The following is a 26,543-nucleotide window of genomic DNA, read 5'->3' as shown; positions in this document are numbered from 1 at the left end:
ATCACCCCATCCTTTGCTCCATCACTCTATTTCTCTGTCTCCCCCACCTTGCCTTAATTTATCTGTCTCTTTGTCACCCAATCTATAACTCCATCCCTTACTCCTTATTCTTTCCATCTCTCTGTCCATCCACCTCTCCCATCACTCCACCACTCTGTTTTTCTATTATAAACAACAATACTCTAGAGCGCTTCCACACCAATTGTGCTCACTACTTACTCAGATAAAAAACATGTGAATAATAAACACCTTATGACCACCAAGCACAATAAATAATCAAAAATGTATAATGATTATACAGTATACAGCAGTCTTTCTCAACCTTTTCAACACAGAGGAACCCTTGAAATAGTTCTCCGGTCTCGGGGAACCCCTGCTAAAAATTAGAAATCTGCAACTCATGATACATTAGTGTGATGGTCAGTGGGAAGAATGGTCCTTACACGTGTGGTCATTGGGAAGAATTACCTCCTTACAGGTAGCTAAAAAGATCAATAGTGTGAGTGGAAACTTATTTGAGAGGCAGAAATTTACCAATGCTGAAGGAACCCCTAGCAGCCTTTGGAGGAACCCTGGTTGAGAATCACTGGTATACAGACACACACTATACAACAACAGCACTTTTCATCTGAAAATCAGCCTGATCTATATTACTGCTGCTTCCCCTCTCCTGGCATGCTGGGATAGGATTTGTTGTGCCCCAGCCACATGAGGCGGTAATGCAGGAGAGGAGGTTGTGCCTGGTGAGTTGGTAATGGGTAGGTAGGGCGGTGTAATAGTGATTTGGGGAGATCTCAGAAAATGTCCTCCTTTTTGAAGCAGTGCAGTTCTCGTACACAATTTTTTTTTTCACTGTAACAGCATGAGACAGGAGCCTGCTACACAGAGCCCATCCTCTCCCCCCATCTTCCTGCCCACTAAGACAAGCCATCAACATGACTACAAGTAGCTTAGCCAACTTACCCTCTGCTAGGGAAGTCCATCCTCCACTGCAGGCTGTCTCCATTCCTCCCCCTCCCCGCATCTTCTGTGCTGAAGTCAAATAAGGTGCACTGGGAAAGGGGGAGGGTATAAACAGCAGCATAGAGTCAGATAGATCATTGGAGACTCTCGGTCTCGGCCAGCTCCGTTGGGAATCTGCATGCGCAGTCGAGCCAAGAGTGTCACTGGCTGAGAGCATATTTTTACTGGTATGCTGTACACCTTTCGGACATGCAAAATTTGCCCGATCTTTACGGGCTGCCCATAAAAACAACCGTGATTGGCAACACTGAGTTATAAGTAGATATTTACTTTAGTAGCAGCCGGTGACGTCACTGGAGCATGGACACTGTGCTCTCAATGGACAGCATGCTATCCATTGAGATAGCTGTGCCACGACCATGACTTCCACACATGTGCAGGAGTAGAGGCATTGCGGCTCGGCCATTCAAACAGGCGGAGTCTGCAAACCCGGAAGGAAGACGAGGTAAAGATGAAATCCCAGTCAGCGGTGACAGCGTGCTGCTGGAGGGCTTTATTTTAAAGTAAGTCTGTCATAATTTGCTAGTGTGTGGTGCATACTAGCACATTATGATATCCTGCAGGGGGCCAATTTTTTTTCTCTTTTAGTTTAGCTTAGCTTTAACCACTACAGCCCCGGAAGGATTTACCCCCTTCCTGACCAAGCCCTTTTTTGCAATATGGCACTGTGCCGCTTTAACTGACAATTGCGCGGTCGTGCAAAGTTGTACCCAAACAAAATTGACGTCCTTTTTTTTCCCCATAAATAGAGCTTTCTTTTGGTGGTATTTGATCACGTCTGAGGTTTTTATTTTTTGCGCTATAAACAAAAAATCCCCCAAAAATATATAAAAAAACTAATTGCTTCCACAGTTTAGGCCAATATGTTGTTGTACATATTTTTGGTAAAAAAATAGCAATAAGCGTATATTGATTGGTTTGCGAAAAAGTTTTTACTTCTACAAAATAGGGGATAGATTTAAGGCATTTTTATAAAAAAATGTTTTATTAGTAATGGCGGCGATCTGCGATTTTTATCGTGATTGTGACACTGCGGCGGACAGATCGGGCACTTTTGACACTATTTTGGGACCATTGGCATTTATACAGCGATCAGTGCTATAAAAATACACTGATTACTGTGTAAATGTCACTGGCAGGGAAGAATTTAACTGTGTTCCCTCAGCATGTTCTAACTGTAGGGGGATGGGCTCACTAGAACATGACAGAGATCACTGCTCCCGATCACTGGGAGCAGTAGATCCCTGTCATGTTGCTAGGCAGAACAGGGAAATGCATTGTTTACATAGCCATCTCCCCATTCTGCCTCTCCGTGCCACGATCGCGGGACACCGGTGGACATCAAGTCCGCGGGAATGCTCCAACGGCATGTGGTAGCCTCGGATGACGAAACAACGTACGGGTACGTCGTGAGCCGGTCGGCAAGTGGTTAAAGAGACCCTGTAGCCCCAGACCATTTATTTCAACAAAATATTTCCATAAGGTTATACTGTATGTGCCTTTATTGTATTGTAAGCATTTTATTTACTTGTAAAAGCCTCCCTGATGTAAACCAAGAGGCCTGAGATTGCTGCTGGGTGCCACCATCTCGGATGTGAGGTCAACATTCCAATCAAGCTCAAAACTGCCACTCTATAGCAGCCCTTTTCAATATTTTTTTCCCAAAGTCACCCGTGAAAAAAAAAAAATTCTGCTAAAATTAAATAATTGCTGGTTAGTGAGAAGAATAACCTCCTTATAGTGGTTATCAACATGCCACCCTTACAGACAGCCAAAAAAAAGTATTATACTGCTAGATCTTCCATGTGGCATTGAACCTGGAACTATGCAGGCATCATTAGATGGGAGGTTAATTAATCACAACTCTAGAGGACCATAGTTGACTGGCTGATCTATAGTATTCTCCTTAGCATCTCCCCCTGGCAGCTACATAAAAAAGTTAAGGTGGTATAGGGGGGTGAGAGGACAGATGGAGGAGCTGTACCAGCACAGACAATAATTAGACAATCCCAGAAGAGGCAAGGACTATGATGTGCAAGCAGGGAGTAGGCTGCAAGAGCAACGTAGAATAAAAAAGGTGAAAACAGTATTTCAATGTAAAATGGCAGCTGTTTAAGACATGCAGTGCCTTCTACAGTGATTAAGAGAAGGGGAGATGTTTGCGTAGGCTTACAAGTGGAGCTGGGCACAGGGGGGTATTGGCAGTGTGCTATTTCCCATTTGCAGACACTGGAAGCTGCAGGCTCTGAATAGTGTAGTGCCGCCCTTGGCAGAGGTGATAACTCACTGCCAATAGTGTATAGAATATGTGTATGTGTATGTATATATATATATATATATATATATATATATATATATATATACATATATATATATATTCACATACAAAGTATCACACATAAGTGAGTACACCCCTCACATTTTTGTAAATATTTTATTATATTTTTTTTATGCAACAAAACTGAAGAAATTAGACTTTGCTGCAATGTAAAGTAGTGAGTGTACAGCTTGTATAAGGCCGCGTACACACGGGCGGATTGTCTGCCCAACTAAGTTCGTCAGACAATCCGACAGACAGTCCGTCCAAACTTTTGAATGAACGGACTTGCCCACACACGGCACTTTTTGAGCGGACTAATACGGCGGACTAAGTCCGCCAGACAATCCGCTCTACTTTTGAAATGAACGGACTCGCCCACACACGCGGAGGAAAGTCCGCTCATTTTGAGCGCGTCTCCAGGTAGGCGGGGCCCGCAAAGGAGACGTCGCTGGCCCCGCCGCCTGGTATGGACTTAAAGGGGAACCCCAACGCCGAAAAAAATCGGCGTGGGGGTGCCCCCCAAGTCCACAACAGACCCTTGTCCGAGCACGCTACCCGGCCGGCCAGGAAAGGGGGGCGAGCGAGCGCCCCCCCTCCTGAGCCGTACCAGGCCGCGTGCCCTCAACATGGGGGGTGCCTTGGGGGAAGGGGGGGCCGCGCGGCCCCCCCACCCCAAAGCACCTTGTCCCCATGTTGATGAGGACAAGCGCCTCTTGCCGACAACCCTGGCCGTTGGTTGTCGGGGTCTGCGGGCGGGGGGCTTATCGGAATCCGGGAGCCCCCTTTAATAAGGGGGCCCCCGGATACCGGCCCCCCACCCTATGTGAATGAGTATGGGGTACAATGTACCCCTACCCATTCACCTGTAAAATAAAAGTACCAAAAAAAAACACAACACACGAGATAAAATATTTTATTGCACAGCTCCGGGGGTCTTCCGTCTTCGGGGGTCTTCGCGCCGGACTCCTCCGCTATCTTCTTGTAGCTCTTTTGCTAGCGGAGGAGTCCGGCTTTCTTCCTCCCCGCCGCCGGCCTCTTCTCCCGACTTTGGGGGTCTTGTCCCCCTCTTCGGTTCTTCTGCCGGGCCACCGCGCCTTCTTATAGCTCTTTTACAGGCGGTGGCCCGGTCTTCTGTCGCCGCTGTCGCCGTCGCCGCCGCCTTCCGTTCTTCTTCTTCTTCTTCTTCTCCAGGAGATGTTGCCTCGACGATCTCTCCAGCCAGAATGCCAGAGCTGCGCTGCGCAGCCACTTATATAGTGACAATGGGGCGGTGTCACATGGTATATGTCACATGGGTTGGTCACATGGGTTGATGTCACATGGGGACTATGACATCGTAAGGGGGCGGGGTCACCATGTGACACCAACCCATGTGACATATACCATGTGACACCGCCCCAATGTCACTATATAAGTGGCCACGCGGCCTAACAGTGTAAATTTGTTGTCCCCTCAAAATAACTCAATACACAGCCATTAATGTCTAAACCACTGGCAACAAAAGTGAGTACACCCCTAAGTGTACTGTGTGGCCACCATTATTTTCCAACACTGCCTTACCCTCTAGGGCATGGGTCTTCAAACTATGGCCCTCCAGTTGTTCAGGAACTACAATTCCCATCATGCCTAGTCATGTCTGTGAATGTCAGAGTTTTACAATGTCTCATGGGATGTGTAGTTTTGCAACAGCTGGAGGGCCGTAGTTTGAGGATCCCTGCTCTAGGGCATGGAGTTTACCAGAGCCTCACAGGGTGCCAATGGAGTCCTCTTCCATGATGACATCATGGAACTGGTGGATATTAGAGAGACCTTGCGCTCCTCCACCTTCCGTATGAGGATGCACCACAGATGCTCAATAAGGTTTAGGTCTGGAGACATGCTTGGCCAGTCCATCACCTTTATCCTAAGCTTTTTTTACCAAGGCAGTGGTCGCCTTGGAGGTATGTTTGGCGTCGTTATCATGTTGGAATACTGCCCTGCAGTCTCTGAAGGGAGGGGATCATGCTCTGCTTTAGTATATCACAGTACATGTTGGCATTCATGGTTCCATCAATGAACTGTAGCTGAGCACGTGCACTCAACTTCTTAGGTCGACCATGGCGAAGGCCTCTTCTGAGTGGAACCTGTCCTGTTAAACTGCTATATGGTCTTGGACACTGTGCTGCAGCTCAGTTTCTGGATCTTGTCACTCTTCCTATAGCCTAGGCCGTCTTTATGTAGAGCAACAATTCTTTTTTTTTCAGATCCTCAGAGAGTTCTTTGCCATGAGGTTCCATGTTAACCAGTATGGGAGAGTGAGAGCGATAACACCAAATTTAACAAACTGGCTCCTCATTCACACCTGAGACCTTGTAACACTAATGAATCACATGACACCAGGAAGGGAAAATGGCTAATTGGGCCAAATTTGGACATTTTCACTTAGGGGTGTACTCACTTTTGTTGCCAGCGGTTTAGACATTAATGGCTGTGTTGAGTTATTTTGAGGGGACAGTAAAATTTACATTATGCAAGCTGTACACTAACTACTTTACATTGTAGAAAAGTGTAATTTCTTGAGTGTGGTCACATGAAAAGATATAATAAACTATTTTAAAAAATGTGAGGGGAGTACTCACTTTTGTGAGATACTGTGCGTGTATTTATATACAGTATATACACACACATACACACAGTGGGGAAAATAATTAGTTGATCCCCTGCAGATCTTGTAAGTTTGCCCACTTACAAAGAAATGAAGGGTCTATAATTTTTATCATAGGTGTATTTTAAATTATAGAAAAAGAATATCAACCAACTATCCAGAAAAAAAACCCCCAGATGATACAAATGTTATAAATTGAGTTGCAGTTCATTGAATAAATTAAGTATTTGATCCCCAAGCAAAGCATGACTTAGGACTTGGTAGAGTAACCATGTGGTTGGTGACCAGGTTTGCACACATCCCAGGAGGGATTTTGGTCCTCTCTTCTTTACAGATCTTCTCCAAATCCTTAAGATTTCTTGACTATCGCTTGACAACTCAAACTTATAGCTCCCTCCATAATTTTTCTATAGGATTAAGGTCTGGAGATTGACTAGGCCTCTCCATGGCCTTAATGTGGAGTTCCACCCAAAAGTGTAACTTCCGCTTATCTGATTCCTTCCCCCCTCCGGTGCCACAATCTGCACCTTCCGGGGGGGGGGGGGGGGGGGGGGGGGGTTGGGTACCTGTCAGTCCCCACTTCCCAGAAACCGGGCAGCGGTGAATTACGTCAGCAGCTTGGCCCTCCTCCCTCCACTTTTGCCAGGCTAGTGAGAGAGAGCAGCGTTCTTTGTGCATTTGCAGTAGGGACCTGGCCGTGAAGCCGAAAGGCTACACTGCCAGGTTCCCTTACCTGCAATGGTGGCAGCAGCACCTGACCACGTAAACATCGGCTGCAGTGGCGACATCGCTGGCCTCCAGGACAGGTAAGTGTCCCAATGTTCAAAGTCAGCAGTTCTAGTATGTATAGCTGCTGACTGTTCATTTTTAAAGGGGCGGGCAGAACTCCGTTTTAATGTGCTTCTTTTTGAGCCACACATATATAGTGGATATAAAAAGTCTACACACCTCTGTTACAATGTTAGGTTTCTATGATTTAATAAAATGAGAGAAAGATAAATAATTTCAGAACTTTTTCCACCTTTTAATGTGACCTATAAACTATACAACTCAATTGAAAAACAAACTGAAATCTTTTAGGTAGGGAAGTAAAAATAAAAAAATAAAATAATGTGGTTGCATAGTGTGCACACCCCCTTATAACTGGGGATGTTGCTGTGTTCAGAATTAAGCAAGCACATTTAAACTAATGTTAAATAGGAGTCAGTACACACCTCCCATCATTTAAAGTGCGCCTCTGATTAACCCCAAATAAAGTTCAGCTGTTCTAGTAGGTCTTTCCTGACATTTTCTTAGTCGTATCCTACAGCAAAAGCCATGGTGCGCAGAGAGCTTCCAAAGCATCAGAGGGATCTCATTGTTAAAAGGTATCAGTCAGAAGAAGGGCACAAAAGAATATCCAAGGCATTAGATGGAACAATACTGTGGAACAAAGTGAAGACCGTCATCATCAAGTGGAGAAAATATGGCACAATATTACATTACCAAGAACTGGACGTGCCTCCAAAATTGATGAAAAGAAGAGAGGAAAACTGGTCAGGGAAGCTGCCAAGAGGCCTACAGCAACATTAAATGAGCTGCAGGAATATCTGGAAAGTTCTGGCTGTGTGGTACATGTGACAACAATCTCCCGTATTCTTCATATGTCTGGGCTATGGGGTAGAGTGGCAAGACGGAAGCCTTTGTTTATGAAGAAAAACATCCAAGCCCAGGTAAATTTTGCAAAAACACATCTGAAGTCTCCCAAAAGCATGTGGGAAAATGTGTTATGGTCTGATGAAACCAAGGTTGAACTTTTTGGCCATCAATCGAAAAGGATATGTTTGGCGCAAAAACAACACTGCACATCACCAAAAGAACACCATACACGCAGTCAAGCGTGGTGGTGGGAGCATCATGCTTTGGGGCTGTTTTTCTTCAGCTGGAGCAGGGGCCTTAGTCAAGGTAGAGGGGATTTTGAACAGTTCCAAATACCAGTCGATATTGGCACAAAACCTTCAGGCTTCTGCTAGAAAGCTGAACATGAAGAGGAACTTCATTTTTGAGCATGACAACGACCCAAAACATACATCCAAATAAACAAAGGAATGGCTTCACCAGAAGAAGATTTTAAGTTTTGGAATGGCCCAGCCAAAGCCCAGACCTGAATCCGATCTGAAAATCTGTAGGGTGATCTGAAGAGGGCTGTGCACAGGAGATGCCCACTGCAATCTGACAGATTTGAAGTGTTTTTGCAAAGAAGAGTGGGCAAATATTGCCAAGTCAATATGTGTCGTGCTGATAGACTCATACCCAAAAAGACTGAGTGCTGTAATGAAATTAAAAGGTGCTTCAACAAAGTGTTAGTTTAAGGGTGTGCACACTTATGCAACTATATTATTTTATTTTTTTATTTTTACTTCCCTCCACCTAAAAGATTTGAGTTTGTTGCTCAAGTGAGTTGTACAGTTTATAGGTCATTTTAAAGATGGGAAATGTTCTGAAATGATTTATCTTTGTCTCATTTTTTTACATCACAGAAACCTGACATTTTAACAGGGATGTGTACACTTTTTCTATCCACTGTACATCCACAGGTGGGGAAGGTTTATGTGTGGAAAGCATGCTTACTATGAGCCCCCAATTGTCATAGACAGCTCTCAATCTCCCATCATGACTAAAAGGCCACTGGATGGACTTCTAATCATGTGACTATTGTGGCAGCCAACTACAGTGGTCAGGTGAACGGAAATTCCGTCCAGCCCCAATGACATATTAGATCCAAGGGATGCTGGATTGGATAAGTAATGCATCTTTTCATCGTATATTCCGCTTGCGTGTATGCCTCATCTGACTTTTTTTTTTACGAAAATTCTTACGGACCTAGAAATAGAACATGTTTCAAATCTTTCAGACGGAACCAATTCCTATCGGGAAAACCATTCGTCTGTATGCTGTTCCGACAGACCAAAAACGACGCATGCTCTGAAGCAAGTACGAGAGGGAGGCTATTAGCTACTGGCTATCGAACTTCCTTTTTTTAGTCCGTGTTGTACGTCACCGCATTCTTAACGATCGGACTTTGGTGTGATCTCGTGTATGTACAACATTTTCAGCGGAACTCTGTTGGAACTCCATCGGAAAAACCTTCGGAGTTTATTCCGACGGGAAAACCGGTCGTGTGTACGCGGCATAAGAGTTAAAGAAAGGTGCCTTTTTTTCTCCTCCCCACTGAAGGCCAATAAAAGAAACAGTAAAAAAACATAATAATACCAATTGCAGGGGAAATGGCTACAAAGCTTCAGTCAAGTATTGAGACACCTGCCTTTACACGCACATTAACTTTATTGGTATCCCAATCTTAGTCCGTAGGGTTCAACATTGAGTTGGCCCACCCTTTGCAGCTATAACAGCTTCAACTCTTCCAGAAGGCTGTCCACAAGGTTTAGGAGTGTGTCTATGGGAATGTTTGACAATACTTCCAGAAGCACATTTGTGAGGTCAGGCACTGATGTTGAACGAGAAGGCCTGGCTCACAGTCTCCAGAAGCAAAGGTGCTCTATCGGGTTGAGGTCAGGACTCAACTGTGCAGGCCAGTCAAGTTCCTCCACCACAAGCTCACTCCTTCATATCTTTATGGGCCTTGGTTTTGACAATGTAGCATGTATACTGTACAGGTCCTTCTCAAAAAATTAGCATATTGTGATAAAGTTCATTATTTTCTGTAATGTACTGATAAACATTAGACTTTCATATATTTTAGATTCATTACACACAACTGAAGTAGTTCAAGCCTTTTCTTGTTTTAATATTGTGATTTTGGCATACAGCTCCTGAAAACCCAAAATTCCTATCTCAAAAAATTAGCATATCATGAAAAGGTTCTCTAAACAAGCTATTAACCTAATCATCTGAATCAACTAATTAACTCTAAACACCTGCAAAAGATTCCTGAGGCTTTTAAAAACTCCCAGCCTGGTTCATTACTCAAAACTGCAATCATGGGTTAGACTGCCGACCTGACTGCTGTCCAGAAGGCCATCATTGACACCCTCAAGCAAGAGGGTAAGACATAGAAAGAAATTTCTGAACGAATAGGCTGTTCCCAGAGTGCTGTATCAAGGCACCTCAGTGGGAAGTCTGTGGGAAGGAAAAAGTGTGGCAGAAAATGCTGCACAACGAGAAGAGGTGACCGGACCCTGAAGAAGATTGTGGAGAAGGACCGATTCCAGACCTTGGAGGACCTGCGGAAGCAGTGGACTGAGTCTGGAGTAGAAACATCCAGAGCCACCGTGAACAGGCGTGTGCAGGAAATGGGCTACAGGTGCCGCATTCCCCAGGTCAAGCCACTTTTGAACCAGAAACAGCGGCAGAAGCGCCTGACCTGGGCTACAGATAAGCAGCACTGGACTGTTGCTCAGTGGTCCAAAGTACTTTTTTCGGATGAAAGCAAATTTTGCATGTCATTCGGAAATCAAGGTGCCAGAGTCTGGAGGAAGACTGGGGAGAGGGAAATGCCAAAATGCCTGAGGTCTAGTGTCAAGTACCCACAGTCAGTGATGGTCTGGGGTGCCATGTCAGCTGCTGGTGTTGGTCCTCTGTGTTTTATCAAGGGCAGGGTCAATGCAGCTAGCTATCAGGAGATTTTGAAGCACTTCATGCTTCCATCTGCTGAAAAGCTTTATGGAGATGAAGATTTCATTTTTCAGCACGACCTGGCACCTGCCAAAACCACTGGTAAATGGTTTACTGACCATGGTATTACTGTGCTCAATTGGCCTGCCAACTCTCCTGACCTGAACCCCATAGAGAATCTGTGGGATATTGGGAAGAGAACGTTGAGAGACGCAAGACCCAACACTCTGGATGAGCTTAAGACCGCTATCGAAGCATCCTGGGCCTCCATAACACCTCAGCAGTGCCACAGGCTGGTTGCCTCCATGCCATGCCGCATTGAAGCAGTCATTTCTGCAAAAGGATTCCCGACCAAGAATTGAGTGCATAACTGAACATAATTATTTGAAGGTTGACTTTTTTTGTATTAAAAACACTTTTCTTTTATTGGTCGGATGAAATATGCTAATATTTTGAGATAGGATTTTTGGGTTTTCAGGAGCTGTATGCCAAAATCATCAATATTAAAACAAGAAACGGCTTGAACTACTTCAGTTGTGTGTAATGAATCTAAAATATATGAAAGTCTAATGTTTATCAGTACATTACAGAAAATAATGAACTTTATCACAATATGCTAATTTTTTGAGAAGGACCTGTATATATACAGTATGTGTGTGTGTGTAATATATATATATATATATATATATATATATATATATATATATATATATATATATATATATATATATACTGTGTTATAAATTAGCTGGAGGCCTGTTTTTAAACACAGCAGTAAGCCATCATGTATTTCAGAGTTGATCACATGCAGCGCTTTTTAGGTGTTTAATATTTGTCATGCCTGGCTGTTCTGCTATGAAGGAGGACGGTCAGTGTGCCACCACGGTCTCTAGTCCAGAGACACAATGACCTGGCTCACATCCCTGCCTTTCTTCATTTCTTCATGCACTTTATAGTTCTTTTGTGTTTTACCCTTCCCACGGAACCTAGTAGTGCTTCACATTAAGGCAACACAAGTCAGAGCTTCCATGATGAATGGATAAAATACTGATTCAGGTGATTTGCTCATCAAATTCTTTTTGTTTAACTCTTTTTTTAGTGTAAATTATATATATATATAAAATAATCTCCTAGATTGTAAGCTCTAACGAGCAGGGCCCTCTGATTCCCCCGGTCTTGAATTGTATTGTAATGTAATGTCTACCCTAATGTTGTAAAGTCCTGCGTAAACTGTCGGCACTATATAAATCCTGTATAATAATAATAATAATAATAATAATAATAATAATAATAAATAAATATAAATATATATATATATATATATATATATATATATATATATATATATATATATATATATATATATATATATATATATACTTTATAAACAAATCTAAAACTTTACCTATTTTCTTCATAATTCTGCATGCTTATTTCATATCTGTGATGCAAAGTATTAAAGACAGATAACTTGCACATATTGAGGCATACCAAGCCAATTCTGTAGTCATTGGTGGGAAGAACCACAGAGCACAGCAAGGGACCTAGTTTGTCCATACTGTGTAGCAGCTTAAAGCGGAGGTCCACCCTAAAGTGGACCTTCCGCTCATCAGAACCCTCCCCCCCTCCGGCGCCACAATTGGCACCTTTCAGGGGGGAGGGGGGTGCAGATACCTGTACAGTACAGGTATCTGCACCCACTTCCGGGATAGCTCTCTGCGGAAAGGGGCGTAGATTACGCCCCTTTCCGCAAGTGCCCGCCCCTTTCCGCAAGTGCCCCGCTGCCTGCTGGGAAACACACAGATCCTAGAGGCAGCGGGGACCGTCCTTATTGCGCAGCGCGACTCGCGCATGCGCAGTAGGGAACCGGGAAATTAAGCCGAAAGGCTCCATTTCCTGATTCCCATACCCAAGATGGCGGCGGCAGCACCCGAGAGACGATCTAGAGATCGGCTTCGGGTGCCGACATCGCGGGCGCGCTGGACAGGTAAGTGTCACTATTTTAAAAGTCAGCAGCTGCAGTATTTGTAGCTACTGGCTTTTAAAAAAAAAAAAAAAACGCGCAGTCCCGGCAGACTCCCGCTTTAAGTAGTTGCTACTTATTTATGGATGATATTTTTATACTGCACTGCGATTATGTGGATTACATAAAAGTGTGTGTTTTTTAGTTGATTAAAGTCTACAGCATGGATTACATTGTTGAAACTCTTCCATTACACGTGTTCTGCACAAAGAATGTAAAACGTAGAGCTAACACTTTGTCTGAGCCTATCTTAAAGAAGAACGTCTTCTTGGCAAACACCTCTTGATGACATAGTATACACTTTGGTAAAATGTATGTAATGTACAGCATAGCTTACAGAGTGCAGCAGTAAAACATACCTATAGAGGGCAGTAGTCAGAAGAATGTAACCTACAACAACATCTATAGAGTGCAGAAATCAGGAGCATGTAAAGCATGTATAGAGAGTAGTGGTCAGATGTATATTATGTACAACATATCCTATAGAGGGCAGTGGTCTAAGGTAGGTAACCTATAACTTTGTGTATGGAGTGAAGCAGTCAAGAGCATGTAAGTGCAACATAGTATTACGACTGTAGCTGTCAGGAGGATGTAATGTAAGACATACCCTATAGAAGACAGTGATCACAGGTATGTGACCTACATGATAGAGGCTAATTTTAGGCAAATAGGCTGTTCATCTTTCAAAGGGATCTTCACCTTGCAGGAGAGTTTTTTTCTTTAGCTCAGTGAATGAGATTAAAGTGATTGCAACGTTTTTTTTTAATTATTATTATTATTATTAAATAGCAAACATGTTATATTTACCTCCTCTGTGCAATGGTTTTACACAGAGTGACCCTGATCCACCTTTTCTTGGGTCCCCCTGCGGCGCTGCTGGCTGCTCCTCTTCTCCCGTGTCACTGGATTTGAATGACAGCAGCGGAAGCCAATGGCTCCTACTGCTAGCAATCTATCCTATGAGAACCCGAGACAGCGGCTTGACCTGCTGTGCTCGTCCCCGCCACTGGAGCAATCGGCTCAGTTAAGAAAAAGGGAGAAGGCGGCACATTTTGCCAGTGAACATCTAAATCAGGGGTAGGCAACCTTTGAGTGATGGAGGTCTACTTGAACAACACTAATGAAGTCAAAGATCACCTCCCTCCTCCCCAAAAAAAGGGCAGTAAGAACCACTTTTTTTTATAAATTATTTTTACTCAGAACAAAAGTAAAATAAGTATTAGAAGAGAGTGCAGGGTTTAGCAGTGTGCTATGCAGAGAATGCTGGGTTCACCAGTGCATTACTCTCATAATGCAGGGATCATAAGTGCTCTGCACTCAGAATGCAGGGTTAAGGAGTGTAATACACTAAAAATGCAGGTTTAAAGTGGTTGTAAACCCTTAGAGCCGGTTCACACAGCGGGCGATGCGAGGCGACACGACTCGCCTCGCCTCGCTCTCGCAAGTCGCCCCCGTTCTGTACAATGGAACCGTTCTGAGAGGAGCGACTCGAGTCGCTCCGACTCAGAAAAAAGGTTCCTGTACTACTTTTGGGCGACCTCGGGGCGACTTGCATTGACTTCTATACAGAAGTCATTTGCAAGTCGCCGCTGAGGCCGTGGCAGGTCGCGGCGAGGCAAGTCGGAGTCGCCTCGCCTCGCCTGCTGTGTGAACCGGCCCTTACAGACCACTTTAACCTACAGGTAAGCCTAGATTAAGGCTTACCTGTAGGTGCTTGAAATATCTCCTAGACCTACACGGTCTAGGAGATATTTGCAAATCGCCGTAGGGCAATTTCTTCTGTGCATGCCCCTGAGTTAGAAAGGGCGCGCTGTGCTGTTTTTTAGCGCTGGTCATGACGTGACTAGCGGCTCCCACGCGTATGCACAGGTGTGACGTCACACGACTCTGGCCAGTCACAGAGCCAGAGTTTGTGGCCCCTGGAAGGAAGAGGGATGAAGAATGGACGCTCGCTGTTAGCAAGGAAGACGGGGACATCACGGGCTTCTCCTGCAGGTAAGTGTCACATAATGGGCTACTATGCAATGCATAGTAGCCCATTATGCTTTACCTTTGCAGGGAAACAAAGAGGAAGTAAAACCCATCAGGGTTTACTTCCTCTTTAAGGAGTGTGTTGCACTCAAAATGCAAGCTTGAGGAGTATGTTGTGCTCAGAATGCAGGGTTAAGGAGTACAATATGCTCAGAATGCAGGGTTAAGGAGTGTGTTGCGCTCAGAATGCAGGGTTAATGCAGGGTTAAAGCGAACCTTCAGTCATTTGTTTCAACTTTCCATCTTTAATTCTTCTGCCCTTGTTGTTTTAACTTTGGATGGTAAAACATTTTTTTTCTGCCAATAAATACCTTACACAGCCCACGTCCTGTTTCTTGTCTAGAAAAAAGCTTATGACCTCATGCACAGCTCTTTCACTCTCCTGAGAGTTTGCCAGGAAGTGAGGAGGGATGAGTCGTAAGAGGGTCAATGAGGGCTGCAGAGCTGGAGGTGTGCCTCTGTGTAAATCCAGGAAATGAACAGACAGCTGCTTCCGCTGCCCACAGTTAAAAAGGATGCAGCCACACTTAGCGGAGGGAGATTTCTGCAGCTTAATTGGCAAGTACAGAATCACAGTATATATAAAATAATATGAAAAATGGTTGGAGGGAAGCTTCAAAATGGCAAAGATGTTTTTATTACAAATTCTGTGAGCAGACTGCAGTTCCTCTTTAACCACTTACAGATCTGAAGATTTGCCTACTTAATGACCAGGCCATTTTTTGCGATACGGCACTGCGTCGCTTTAACTGAGAATTGTATTGTCACTGTGACTCTATACCCAAACAAATTGATGTCGTTTTTTTCCCACAAATAGAGCTTTCTGTTGGTGGTATCTGATCACCTCTGCAGTTTTTATTTTTTGCGCTATAAACCAAAAAAGAGTGACAATTTTGAAAAAAAAAATGTTTTTTTACTTTTTGCTATAATGAATATCCCCAAAAATGTTTTAAAAATCAAATTTCTTTATCAGTTTTGGCCAATATATATTCTTCTACATATTTTTGGTAATAAAAATCGCAATAAGCGTATATTGATTTGTTTGCAGAAAAGTTATGTTATAGTGTCTATAAACTATAGGAAAGATTTGTGGCATTTTTATTATTTTATTTTATTTTACTAGTAATGGCGGTGATCTGCGATTTTTATCGGGACTGCAACATTGTGGTGGACAGATCGGACACTTTTGACTCATTTTTAGGACCATTGACCGTGCATGTTTAGGAGATATCCTGGGTAGCTACAGGTAAGCCTTATAGGCTTACCTGTAGCAAAAAAGTGGTCTGTAAGGGTTAACAACCACTTTAATTTAAAGAGGAAATAAACCCTGATGGGTTTACTTCCTCTTTGATTCCCTGCAAAGGTAAAGCATAATGGACTACTATGCATCACATAGTAGTCCATTATGTGTCACTTACCTGACACAGGAGCCAGCGATGTCACCGCTGTCCCCTGTAGTTCCGAGCGTCCATCTTCTTGGTGGGTCTCGCTGCTCCAGCGCTGTGAATCGCCGGAGCCGCGATGATGTCACTCCCACGCAGGCGCATGGGAGCCGACACTCGCGGCATATCGCCGCGATCTGCGGCCTGCCCAGTGCGCCTGCGCGCCGCCGGCTATGGCGCATGCGCCATAGACAGTGGTGACTGTCTTCCGGTAAATATCTCCTAAACCGTATAGGTTTAGGAGATATTTCTTGGACCTACAGGTAAGCCTTAATCTAGGCTTACCTGTAGGTCAAAGTGGTTTGTAAGGGTTTACAACCACTTTAAGTGGGACAACTTACAAAATCTGCAGGGGATCGGATAATTATTTTCCCCACTGTAGTGTGTAGAGTTCAAAAGTCAGGAGTATGTAATGTACTGTCCATTACACTGATGTTCACTTGTAAGGAACAATGGCAGATACATTGGTGCCAGTTAAAGGAACAATGACAGGTACAATTAAGCAGGTACTCACCAGAAGAAAAATGACATGTTGCCCACTCTTCTTCCTAATGACATGGCTGTCGGAAATTAATAAACACATGTCCAGAGGAAGAATAACCCATCAGGAACTGACCCAGGGTACTAGCATCAAGTGCCTGGGCCTAATATGACTCTGCTGGCAATGCAGGAATGGTAATAGGGATCAAGGAGGATTCTGTGGCTGCCTATCCACCCCTGGACATGTGGCTTCTATTCACAAGGATGTGAAGGCACTGCTTTCTGAAAATCATTCTTGTTTGTGTCTACACTAGGGATGAGCTTCGTGTTCGAGTCGAACATACGTTCGACTCGAACATCGGTAGTTCGTCCGTTCGGCGAAGTCCGAACATTTTGGTCAGTTCGCGCCAAATTCGTGTGGCGCTCACGGCCCACAATGCACTGCGATGGCGCAGTGCATTGCTGGCTCATGATTGGCCAAGCATGCACTGTGGCCCCGCATGCTTGGCCAATCGCAGCGCCAGCAGCGAGGAGAGCCATGATTGGCCACAGGCAGGATGCCTGTGGCCAATCATAGCTCAGGCTGTGTAGTGCACGCCCCACACTATATAAGGCCGCCAGCGCGGCGGCCTTGTGTAGTGTGTTGGCGTCTGAAGCAGTGGGTGTTCTGTGTACCTTCAACACTGTACACACCGATCATTTTCGGCCGATTTTCGATCTTGCTGTTGTGTAGTGGTTGTTGTCTGCGTGCCCTGACCGCAGTATACACCGCTATATTCACCTCACCTATATAGCTAGTGATCTATCTTTTATAATAGAGCTTGCAGTCAGTAGTGTTAGGAGCTTGTGCGTGCTGTCTGCGTGCTCTGTACCCAGTACATACCGCTATATCCACCTACATAGCTCTTCTCTATTTGAGACCACTTGCCATCTGCAGGAGTTATTGGAAGTTGTGTGTGCCTCCAGCACAGCACAGTATACATCTGTATATACCCCTTTACCTCTGGTGTTCTATAATAAAGGCATCTGCAGGAGTTAGTGGGTGTTGTGTGCCTCTAGCACAATATACACTACCCAACTGCTTTTTTACCCAACTCCCTTCAGGCCATTACCATGTCTGGAAGGCCAGCAAGGAGAGGCAGACAGGCGCGAGCCGATAAAAGAGGGCAAGCAGGCTCTGTGTCTAGAGACAACAGTGCTGGTCGTGGACGCGGTGCATTGTCATCAGCACGTGGCCATGGGACACGCTTGTCCTTCTTTTCGGCAGCTGGACATGTTGGGCCGCAACATGCCAACGACTTGGTAGAGTGGATGACCAAGCCCTCTTCATCCTCCTCATCCTCTCTCACCCAGTCTCAGGGTACTAGCAAAGCAGCTGCCAACGCATCGTCTTCCCTCCTCTCAATGTCATCATCAGTGACTCCTTCCCTAGACCCACCACGTCCTCCTGAGGAGTCTCCTGAACTCTTTGAGCACAGTGTTGGGTACATGCTCCAGGAGGATGCCCAGTGTTTTGTGGGCTCTGATGATGACACTCAGCTAGAGGAAGGCAGTAGCGTGAGCACAGAGAGAGGGGATGCTCAAGAAGGACAGCAATCCGGCAGTCATGTTCCACAAGCTGCAGCATACTGCCAGGTTTGCTACAGCGATGAAGAGGGAGGGGATGATGAGGGCACTGACTCCACGTGGGTGCCTGGAAGGAGAGAGGAGGAGGAGGAGGAGGAGGCACATGTTCAACGAGGCAGGATGCCCTCCAGGGGCCAGCTTAGGGGCAGCACACCGACTGAATCACACCGCAGAGCTCCGCCTGTGCAGGGCGCTGCCTCTGCGCGTTATTCTAAAAGTTCTTTGGTGTGGGCCTTTTTTGAGACGAGTGCATCAGATCGCACCGCTGCTATTTGCAACATATGTCTCAAGCGTATCTCGCGTGGCCAAAACATCAGTCGCTTGGGCACCACATGCTTGACCAGACATATGTTGACCTGCCATGCAGCTTGTTAGCAAGCGTACCTCAAAGACCCACACCAAAGAACAAAGCGGACCTCTCCTTGCTCCTCATCAGCTGGCATCTCCAACCCCACTAGACCTTCAGTCCTCTCTGAAACCTGCTCTGAGAGGAATGAAGGTGTAGAATTAGGTGTGTCACAGCCAAGTGCTTCCGGGAACTCTGCTAGCGGTACACCCACGTCCGATTATAGCAGGCAAATGTCCCTGCCCCAGCTGCTGGACCGACGAAAGAAGTTCACTCCCAGCCATCCATATGCCCAGCGGTTGAATGCTAGCTTGGCTAAATTGCTAGCACTTCAACTGCTGCCTTTTCAGTTGGTAGACTCGGCCCCCTTCCGTGAGTTTGTACAATGTGCGGTTCCTCAGTGGCAGGTCCCCAAACGCCACTTTTTCTCATGCTTTTTCTCTGCGTGGAATAATGGACAGGGCACTTGAGGCAGAACAGAGGCAGGAAGAGGAGGACTTCCTTGCCTCTCAAGGCCCCCTTTATCCAGACAGTGTTCCTGCTGTGCCACCCATCACACAGGAAGAGGATGAGGAGGAGGAAGAGGATGAGGAGGATGATTGTGTCAGCATGGAGGTGGAGGCTGGCACTCAGCATCAGCAGCAGCAGCAGCAGTCTTGTAGGGATGATTTACAGTCCCAAGAAACACGTGGACTTGTACGTGGCTGGGAGGAGGTAGCTGCGGATCATGTTGTCCTTAGTGACCCAGAGGACTCCGGACCGAATGCCTCAGCTAACCTACGCTGCATGGCCTCCCTGATCCTGCAAAGCCTGCGGAAGGATCCTCGTATTCTTCGGAATCAAGGAGAGGGACCATTACTGGCTGGCCACTCTCCTTGATCCACGGTACAAGGGTAAGGTTGCCGACCTTATCTTGCCATCGCAGAGGGAGCAGAGGATGAGACATCTCCGGGAGGCCTTGCAGAAAGGTCTGTGCAATGCGTTCCCAGAGACTGGGAGGTTACAAACTCCTGGTCCTGGACAACGTGTTGCTGAGGCATCGGTCAGAAGGAGCGGTGGAGAAGGTGGCCGTCTGACTGATGCTTTCAGACAATTTTTTAGTCCGCAGCCCCAAGGTATGATCGGTTCCAGCACCCATCGCCAGCGTCTGATTTACATGGTGCAGGAATACCTAGGGGCAAGGTCAGACTTGGACACCTTTCCCACCTAAAATCCTCTGGCTTACTGGGTCTTGAGGATGGATCACTGGCCAGAGCTTGCACAGTATGCAATTGAGCTACTGGCCTGTCCTGCATCCAGCGTTCTTTCGGAACGCACCTTCAGTGCTGCTGGTGGCTTTGTTACCGATCACAGGGTGCGCCTGTCCACCGAATCAGTTGATCGACTGACCTTCATCAAGATGAATCAGTCTTGGATCACCCACAGCTACCAAGCACCTGAAGCTGATGTAACAGAATAATTTTTTTTGAAATATCACATCCCTTCAAGACTGCCTATGCTGATGCTGAGTGACTGTCATGTTATGTTGATTGTCTATCCACTTCCTCCTCCGCTGATATGTTGGAAGAACATTTCTGGTTCTGGGTGATGCCATCAGCCCAATTTTTCTGCCCCTGTTTAACAGGGGCGTTTAAGTACAATTTTTGATGCAATGCTTTGCAGCAGGGCTAATTCCTGCAATAAAAGTAGAGTATATGGGAGAGGTTGCAGTGTGGTGGCACCAGCACCAGTGCCTAAGGCCCAATTTTTCTGCCCCTGTTTAACAGGGGCGTTTAATTACAATTTTTGATGCAATGCTTTGCAGCAGGGCTAATTCCTGCAATAAAACTAGAGTATATGGGAGAGGTTGCAGTGTGGTGGCACCAGCAGCAGTGCCTAAGGCCAAATTTTTCTGCCCCTGTTTAACAGGGACATGTAATTACAATTCTTGATATAATATTTCACAGGAGGGCCCCTTCCTGTGCCCACCCAGAGTAACGGTGAGGACTTATAGTGTTGTGGCACCAGCACCACAACCACCAAAGGTCAATTTTTCTACCACTGTTCAACAATGGCATGTAATTACAATTCTTGATACAATCGTTCACAGCAGGGCGCTCCAGCGCCCACCAAGAGTCACTTTGAGGGCTTACAATGTTGTGGCAAAACCAACACCTTGTTCCGCCATTTCTGCAGAGCATATAGGGCAGGCCCCTACTTTCAAACATCCAATTTACAAACATCTCCTACTTGCAAACGGAAGGAGACAACAGCAAGTGAGATGAAAAAAGATGGACGACAAAACAAATTATACAGGGGTGATAACCCTTCCCTATGTTTTCCAAAAAGCTTAAAAATAGTTTTTTTGACTGGAGCTACACTTTAAAAATGTACCAGTTGAAAATTACAAACAGATTCAATTTAACACAACAAACCTACACAGTCCCTGTCTTGTTTGCACCGCCTGTATACTGCTGTTCTGAGTATATAGGGCCTGGGGGCCACACGCATTTCCTTTTTTTAATATGGGTACAGGGTTCCCCTTAATACAAGACCCAAATAGGCTGGTAATGGGCAGGGAGGGCTACCCATGCCATTTTTCTCAATGATTCTCAACCATATTGCAGGAACCAGATATAACATTAAAACCGCAAGCAGTTTTAAATGATGTTATTTCCGTTTAATGTCATTTTGTGCAGGGACTGTTCTAAACACGGGAAACACGTGGCACTTCACAGGCATACTACAGACACCCCCCAGGCACCACATTTAAAGGAATATTTCACTTTTTTTTTCACTTTAATCATCATTAAAATCAGTGCTCCCGCCAAAACGGCCATTTTTAAAAACATTTTAGGCATTGACCCATGTCCCCTGGGGCAGGAGCCAGGTCCCCAAACCCTTTTTAGGACAGTATCTTGCATATTAGCCGTTAAAATTAGCACATTTAATTTCGAACGTTCGAGTCCATTAGACTTCAATGGGGTTCTAAAGTTCGTTCGAATTTGGGGTCCGTTCGAAAGTTCTGGTGCGAACCGAACCGGGGGGTGTTCGGCTCATCCCTAGTCTACACCTAGTCTATGCTTTTAGGCACAGTTTGATGTGTTTTGTCAGTAACTCTGCCATTGTGTAGCCTCTATACTTCACTGTTGGACCTATGCATCCATCTGCTAATCATCTTCTTCCTTTTTTTGGTACAGGGACAGCCTGGCAGTCCATTGGTTTGCCCTTCCAAGGATCCCACAGCCTTCTTTATTTATGGAATTGCCAGCAGGGGTGTTGGCTGCAGAGGAAATGCCAAACCTGGATTGTATACAAAAATCCTCTTATTCACTGAATGGATACAGAGCGTCATACAGGCAGGTCAGTGGACCATATGCTGACAGCAAGAGCTATAAATGGTAAAAACCAGGAGCTAAAATACTTTTTCCCTAACAGACCACTTAAAGTGGAGGGCCACCCTGAAAAAAAAAATATTAAAAATTACAAAAAAATCTAAAAAAAAAAATGAAAAAAAATATTTTTTTTTTACTTACCAGAAATGCCTGTTGCTAGGCACATCATCCTAATCTTCCTCTTCCTCCTCCGCGGAGATCTTCTTTCTTCTCTCCTCGTCGCATTGTCTTCTGGGTAATGGGTCGCGCTGTGTTCTGGGAACTGTGTGTCCCAGAACACAGCGCGTCCCATTCACAAAGCTCTGCGCGACACGCGCATGCGCAGTAGGAAACAGGCAGTGAAGCCGCAAGACTCCACTGCCTGTTTCCCTTAGAAGGAATAGCGGCGCCGGGACCTGAGAGCCGAGGGACGGGTCGGCCTCGGGCAGCCGACATCGCAGGCTCCCTGGACAGGTAAGTCGGGTTATTAAGTCAGCAGCTGCAGTGTTTGCAGCTGCTGACTTTAAATTATTTTTTTTTTAAACGGCCCTCCTCTTTAAGGACCGAGCCTCTTTCCGAGATTTGGTGTTTACAAGTTAAAAACAGTTTTTTTTTGCTAGAAAATTACTTAGAACCCCAAACATTAGATATTTTTTTTCTAACACCCTAGAGAATAAAATGGCAGTCATTGCAATACTTTCTGTCATACTGTATTTGCAGTGCTGTCTTAAAAGTGCAGGTTTTTATTTTTTGGTAAATATATACTTTTTTGAATTAAAAAATAAGACAACAGTAAAGTTAGCCCATTTTTTTTTATATTGTGAAAGATAATGTTACACCGAATAAATTGATACCCAACATGTCACGCTTCAAAATTGCACCCGCTTGTGGACTGGCGACAAACTTTTACCCTTAAAAATCTCCATAGGTGACATCTAAAAAATTCTACAGGTTGCATGTTTTGAGTTACAGAGGAGGTACCTCACATGTGTGGTTTGACCACCATTTTCATATGCAGCACTGCTCACGTATGCTTTCGCTTCTGCGCGCAAGCTCGGCAGGTCAGGGGCGCGTTTAAAACATTTTTTTTCTTATTTATTTACCTTTTATTTTTTATTTATACACTGTTCTTAAAAAAAAAAAAAGTGTTACCGTATTTGCCGGCGTATAAGACGACTGGGCGTATAAGACGACCCCCTATTTTTCCAGTGAAAACTTAGGTTTTGGGCTATACTCGCCGTATAAGACTACCCCCTTCCGAGGCAACACCATTAAAAAAAAACTTCAGACTTAACATCAGATTTGATTTAAACACGGTCATTTTAATGAACCATCAGAAACATCAAAAAAAAACATCAGACTTAACATCAGATTTGAATTTAACACGGCCATTTTAATGAACCATCAGAAACCTAAAAAAAAACTTAACATCAGATTTGATTTAAACTCGGTAATTTTAATGAAAATGGTTCACTTTCTGGTACTTAAAATCCTTCAAAATCCTCTTCATGTTCATCCTCTGACATCATAAGTTCATCAATGACATCTTGTGGTACATTCGTAAGACAATCATCATATGGATCCAATTCCACATCAGATGGTGTGGCTTCAGCTTCGGCTTCCTCTTCATCTTGCCACAAGTCATCATCCTCCATACCATCCAATGAATTTGATATGCCACACTTCTTGAAAGACTTGATGACTTTTTCTGCATCAATATCATTCCAGGCTTTTATGACAAAGGTGCACAAAACATCCAACTGTGGAGCACGCATGTTTCCTCCTTTTGTGAATGACTTTTCGCCGCTAACCATCCACTCATTCCACTGTTCTCGAATTCTATCTTTAAATGGCTTGTTTAGGCACACATCCAGTGGCTGTACCAACGATGTCAATCCTCCAGGAATAACCGCTGCATCTGTGTTTATTCTTTTCAGCCTTTCCTTTGTGCTGGGAGTTAAATGAGCCCTGAACATATCCCACACCAGTAGGCTACGTTCTTGACGAAGTCCACCTGGTCGTCTACTCCATACATTTTCAAGCCATAGCTTTATCCCTTCTTCATCCATCCAGCCTTTTTCATTCACATGTACAAATACTCCAACGGGGAACTTTATTTTCGGCATCGTTTTTCTTTTGAAAATAATCATGGGTCTTAGTTTGGCACCATCAGCTGTACATGCTAGTACCACAGTAAAACTGGACTTCTCATGTCCTGTTGTTTTAATTAACACAGTTTTGGCACCTTTTGAATTGACGGTTTTATTTCCAACCATATCGAAATTCATAGGAGTTTCATCCATATTTCCAATCTGACTTAACGCATAGCCATGCTTCTTGCGCTGCTCTATTACATATCGATGGAAATTGCTTACTTTGCCATCGAGATCTGCAGGTAATTTTTGTGCAATTTTGGTCTTTTGCCTCAGTACCAAATCATGCCTTTCCAAGAACCTAGAACACCAGGATATAGTGGCCTTAAATCCTTTGCTGTGATCTGGGTTAGATTTGGCCCACTGAAGTGCAAAGATCCGTATGCTGCTTCGTGTCACTACAAAGCCATTGTGACGATGCTCATGCACCATGTCTGCTACATGCTTCTCGAGTTCTGGCCAATGTGGGGTGCCTCTTCTTAATGCACACTTAGCCCTTGGCATACTCTTTAATGCATCTTCCTTTGCTTTCCAGTCTCGGACCATCTTTTCCGTTACTCCATATTGTCTTGCAGCAGCACAGTTATTATTTTCCTTGGCAAAGTTTACAACTTTGAGCTTGAAACTGGCTTCATGTTTCCTTCTCCTTGCTGGAGCCATGCTGGGGCCCTGTCCATCAGCCATTTTCCACTACAGGAAATCTAAAATCTGTCAGGTATTGTAATCTGTCAGGTATTACGCTATCACTTTTATGTAATCAAAAAGGAAACTGGTGAACTGCAAGTTCCAGAGATCCCACAATTGGTAACGTACCCGTAGGTAGCAACAATGACTCCTCTCCTCCAAAGCACCATAAATCATACCAGTATTTTATATGAAGGGGAGATCTGGAGCTGGATATGCAGTACAGGATGTTGGCTACCAGTACACAAAGTACCGTATATGATGCTTTGTTAGGATATGTACAGTAGAGCCAGGTACTCACAGTATATATGGTAATGCTTTGTAATATACCGTAACAGTAGCGCCAGGAAGACACAGTATATGATGCTTTGTTGCTAGGTACAGTACGGTATATACCGTAATGCTTTGTTAGTAGGTACAGTACGGTACGGTATATATGATGCTTTGTTGATTTGTTAGTAGGTACAGTACAGTACGGTATATATGATGCTTTGTTGCCTTGTTAGTAGGTACAGTACGGTACGGTATATATGATGCTTTGTTGCTTTGTTAGTAGGTACAGTACAGTACAGTATATATGATGCTTTGTTGGTTTGTTAGGTACAGTACGGTACGGTATATATGATGCTTGTTGCTTTGTTAGTAGGTACGGTATGGTATGTATGATGCTTTGTTAGTACGTACAGTATCGTATACTGTACCATATACTGTATATGATGCTTTGCTAGTAGGTTCAGTATTATGGATACTGCAAGCTTGCCAAGTTGTCACTTCCTCACTGGTAAAAGGTAACTGATGGGGCTTTTAAATCGCAGGAAGAATACAGTATATCGTATACTGTAGTATTATGTAGTATTATAGTATTATTTTGTCTAGAAATACACTGTGCGCCGCTGAGCCAATCACGGCAGGCAATGCATTTTAATATCTCTTGTATGGATGCAAAGCCTGCTCGGATTGGCAGAGGCTGTGACATCATCAGCCCGCGCCGCTCCGACTCATGCCTGCTCGGATTGGAGAAACAACCTGCCAATCCGAGCAGGCTTAACAGGCTCTGCATCAGCAAAACAGTGCATCGCCTGCCAGGATTGGCTCAGCGGCGCACAGTGTATGAATACAGCGCACCCGTCGGCCTCTTCACCCGGTCCCGAAAACCGGACTGTTTACGCATCACTCTGGCGGCGTCTACCCCATTTACGGACAGGTAAACATGCCTTGCAGCCTCTGCACCCGGCGTATAAGACGACCCCCGATTTTTGGCTGTGTAATTCGGGTGTAAAAGGTCGTCTTATACGCCGGCAAATACGGTACTTTTATTTCTATTAAAAGGAATGTAAACATCCCTTGTAATAGAAAAAAAGCATGACAGGACCTCTTAAATATGAGATCTGGGGTCATAAAGACCTCAGATGTCATATTTACTCTAAAATGCAATAATATATATTTTTTCTTTTATGTAATTTAAAAAAATAAAATTAAAAAAATTTCTCTTTTAGAGCTATGGGCGTAAGTGACGTTTTGACATCGCTTCTGCCCTGCAATGGTATGGAGACGGGCGGGGGCCATCTTCCCCTCACTTGTCTCCACACCTAACAGGACACAAGACCCAATCGCCTCGTAGGGGGGCACCTCTCCCGCCGCCAATTAAAAGTGCTCTTGCAGCGAATCTGCCGCAGAGACCACTTTTATCTGAAGCCAGACTGCTCACCGAAGAAGAGGATACCGGGGTTATGGTAGCTAGCTGCTGCCATAACAACAATATACCTTTTCAAAGTGCCAACGTATATCGGTGTGAGTCAGTCCG

General features: G+C 44.7%; 1 protein-coding gene across 1 annotated transcript in view; it reads left to right on the top strand.

The window, feature by feature from the left end:
* LOC143926238 (ovochymase-2-like) overlaps window positions 1–26,543 on the top strand; it is a 192,323-nt gene that overhangs the window by 139,831 nt on the left and 25,949 nt on the right. Inside the window, exon 20 of the mRNA XM_077450229.1 lies at window positions 21,729–21,891. Within this exon, the coding sequence (XP_077306355.1) occupies window positions 21,729–21,891 (163 nt within the window). The remainder of the gene's footprint in view (window positions 1–21,728; window positions 21,892–26,543) is intronic.

Source organism: Lithobates pipiens, unplaced genomic scaffold (assembly GCF_037356315.1).
Source record: "Lithobates pipiens isolate NorthernLeopardFrog02 unplaced genomic scaffold, aLitPip1_a1.2 Scaffold_10, whole genome shotgun sequence".
Classification (NCBI taxonomy): Eukaryota; Metazoa; Chordata; class Amphibia; order Anura; family Ranidae; genus Lithobates; species Lithobates pipiens.
The sequence above is the reverse complement of the archived record's forward strand: the minus strand, read 5'-3'. Positions and strand labels throughout refer to the sequence as shown.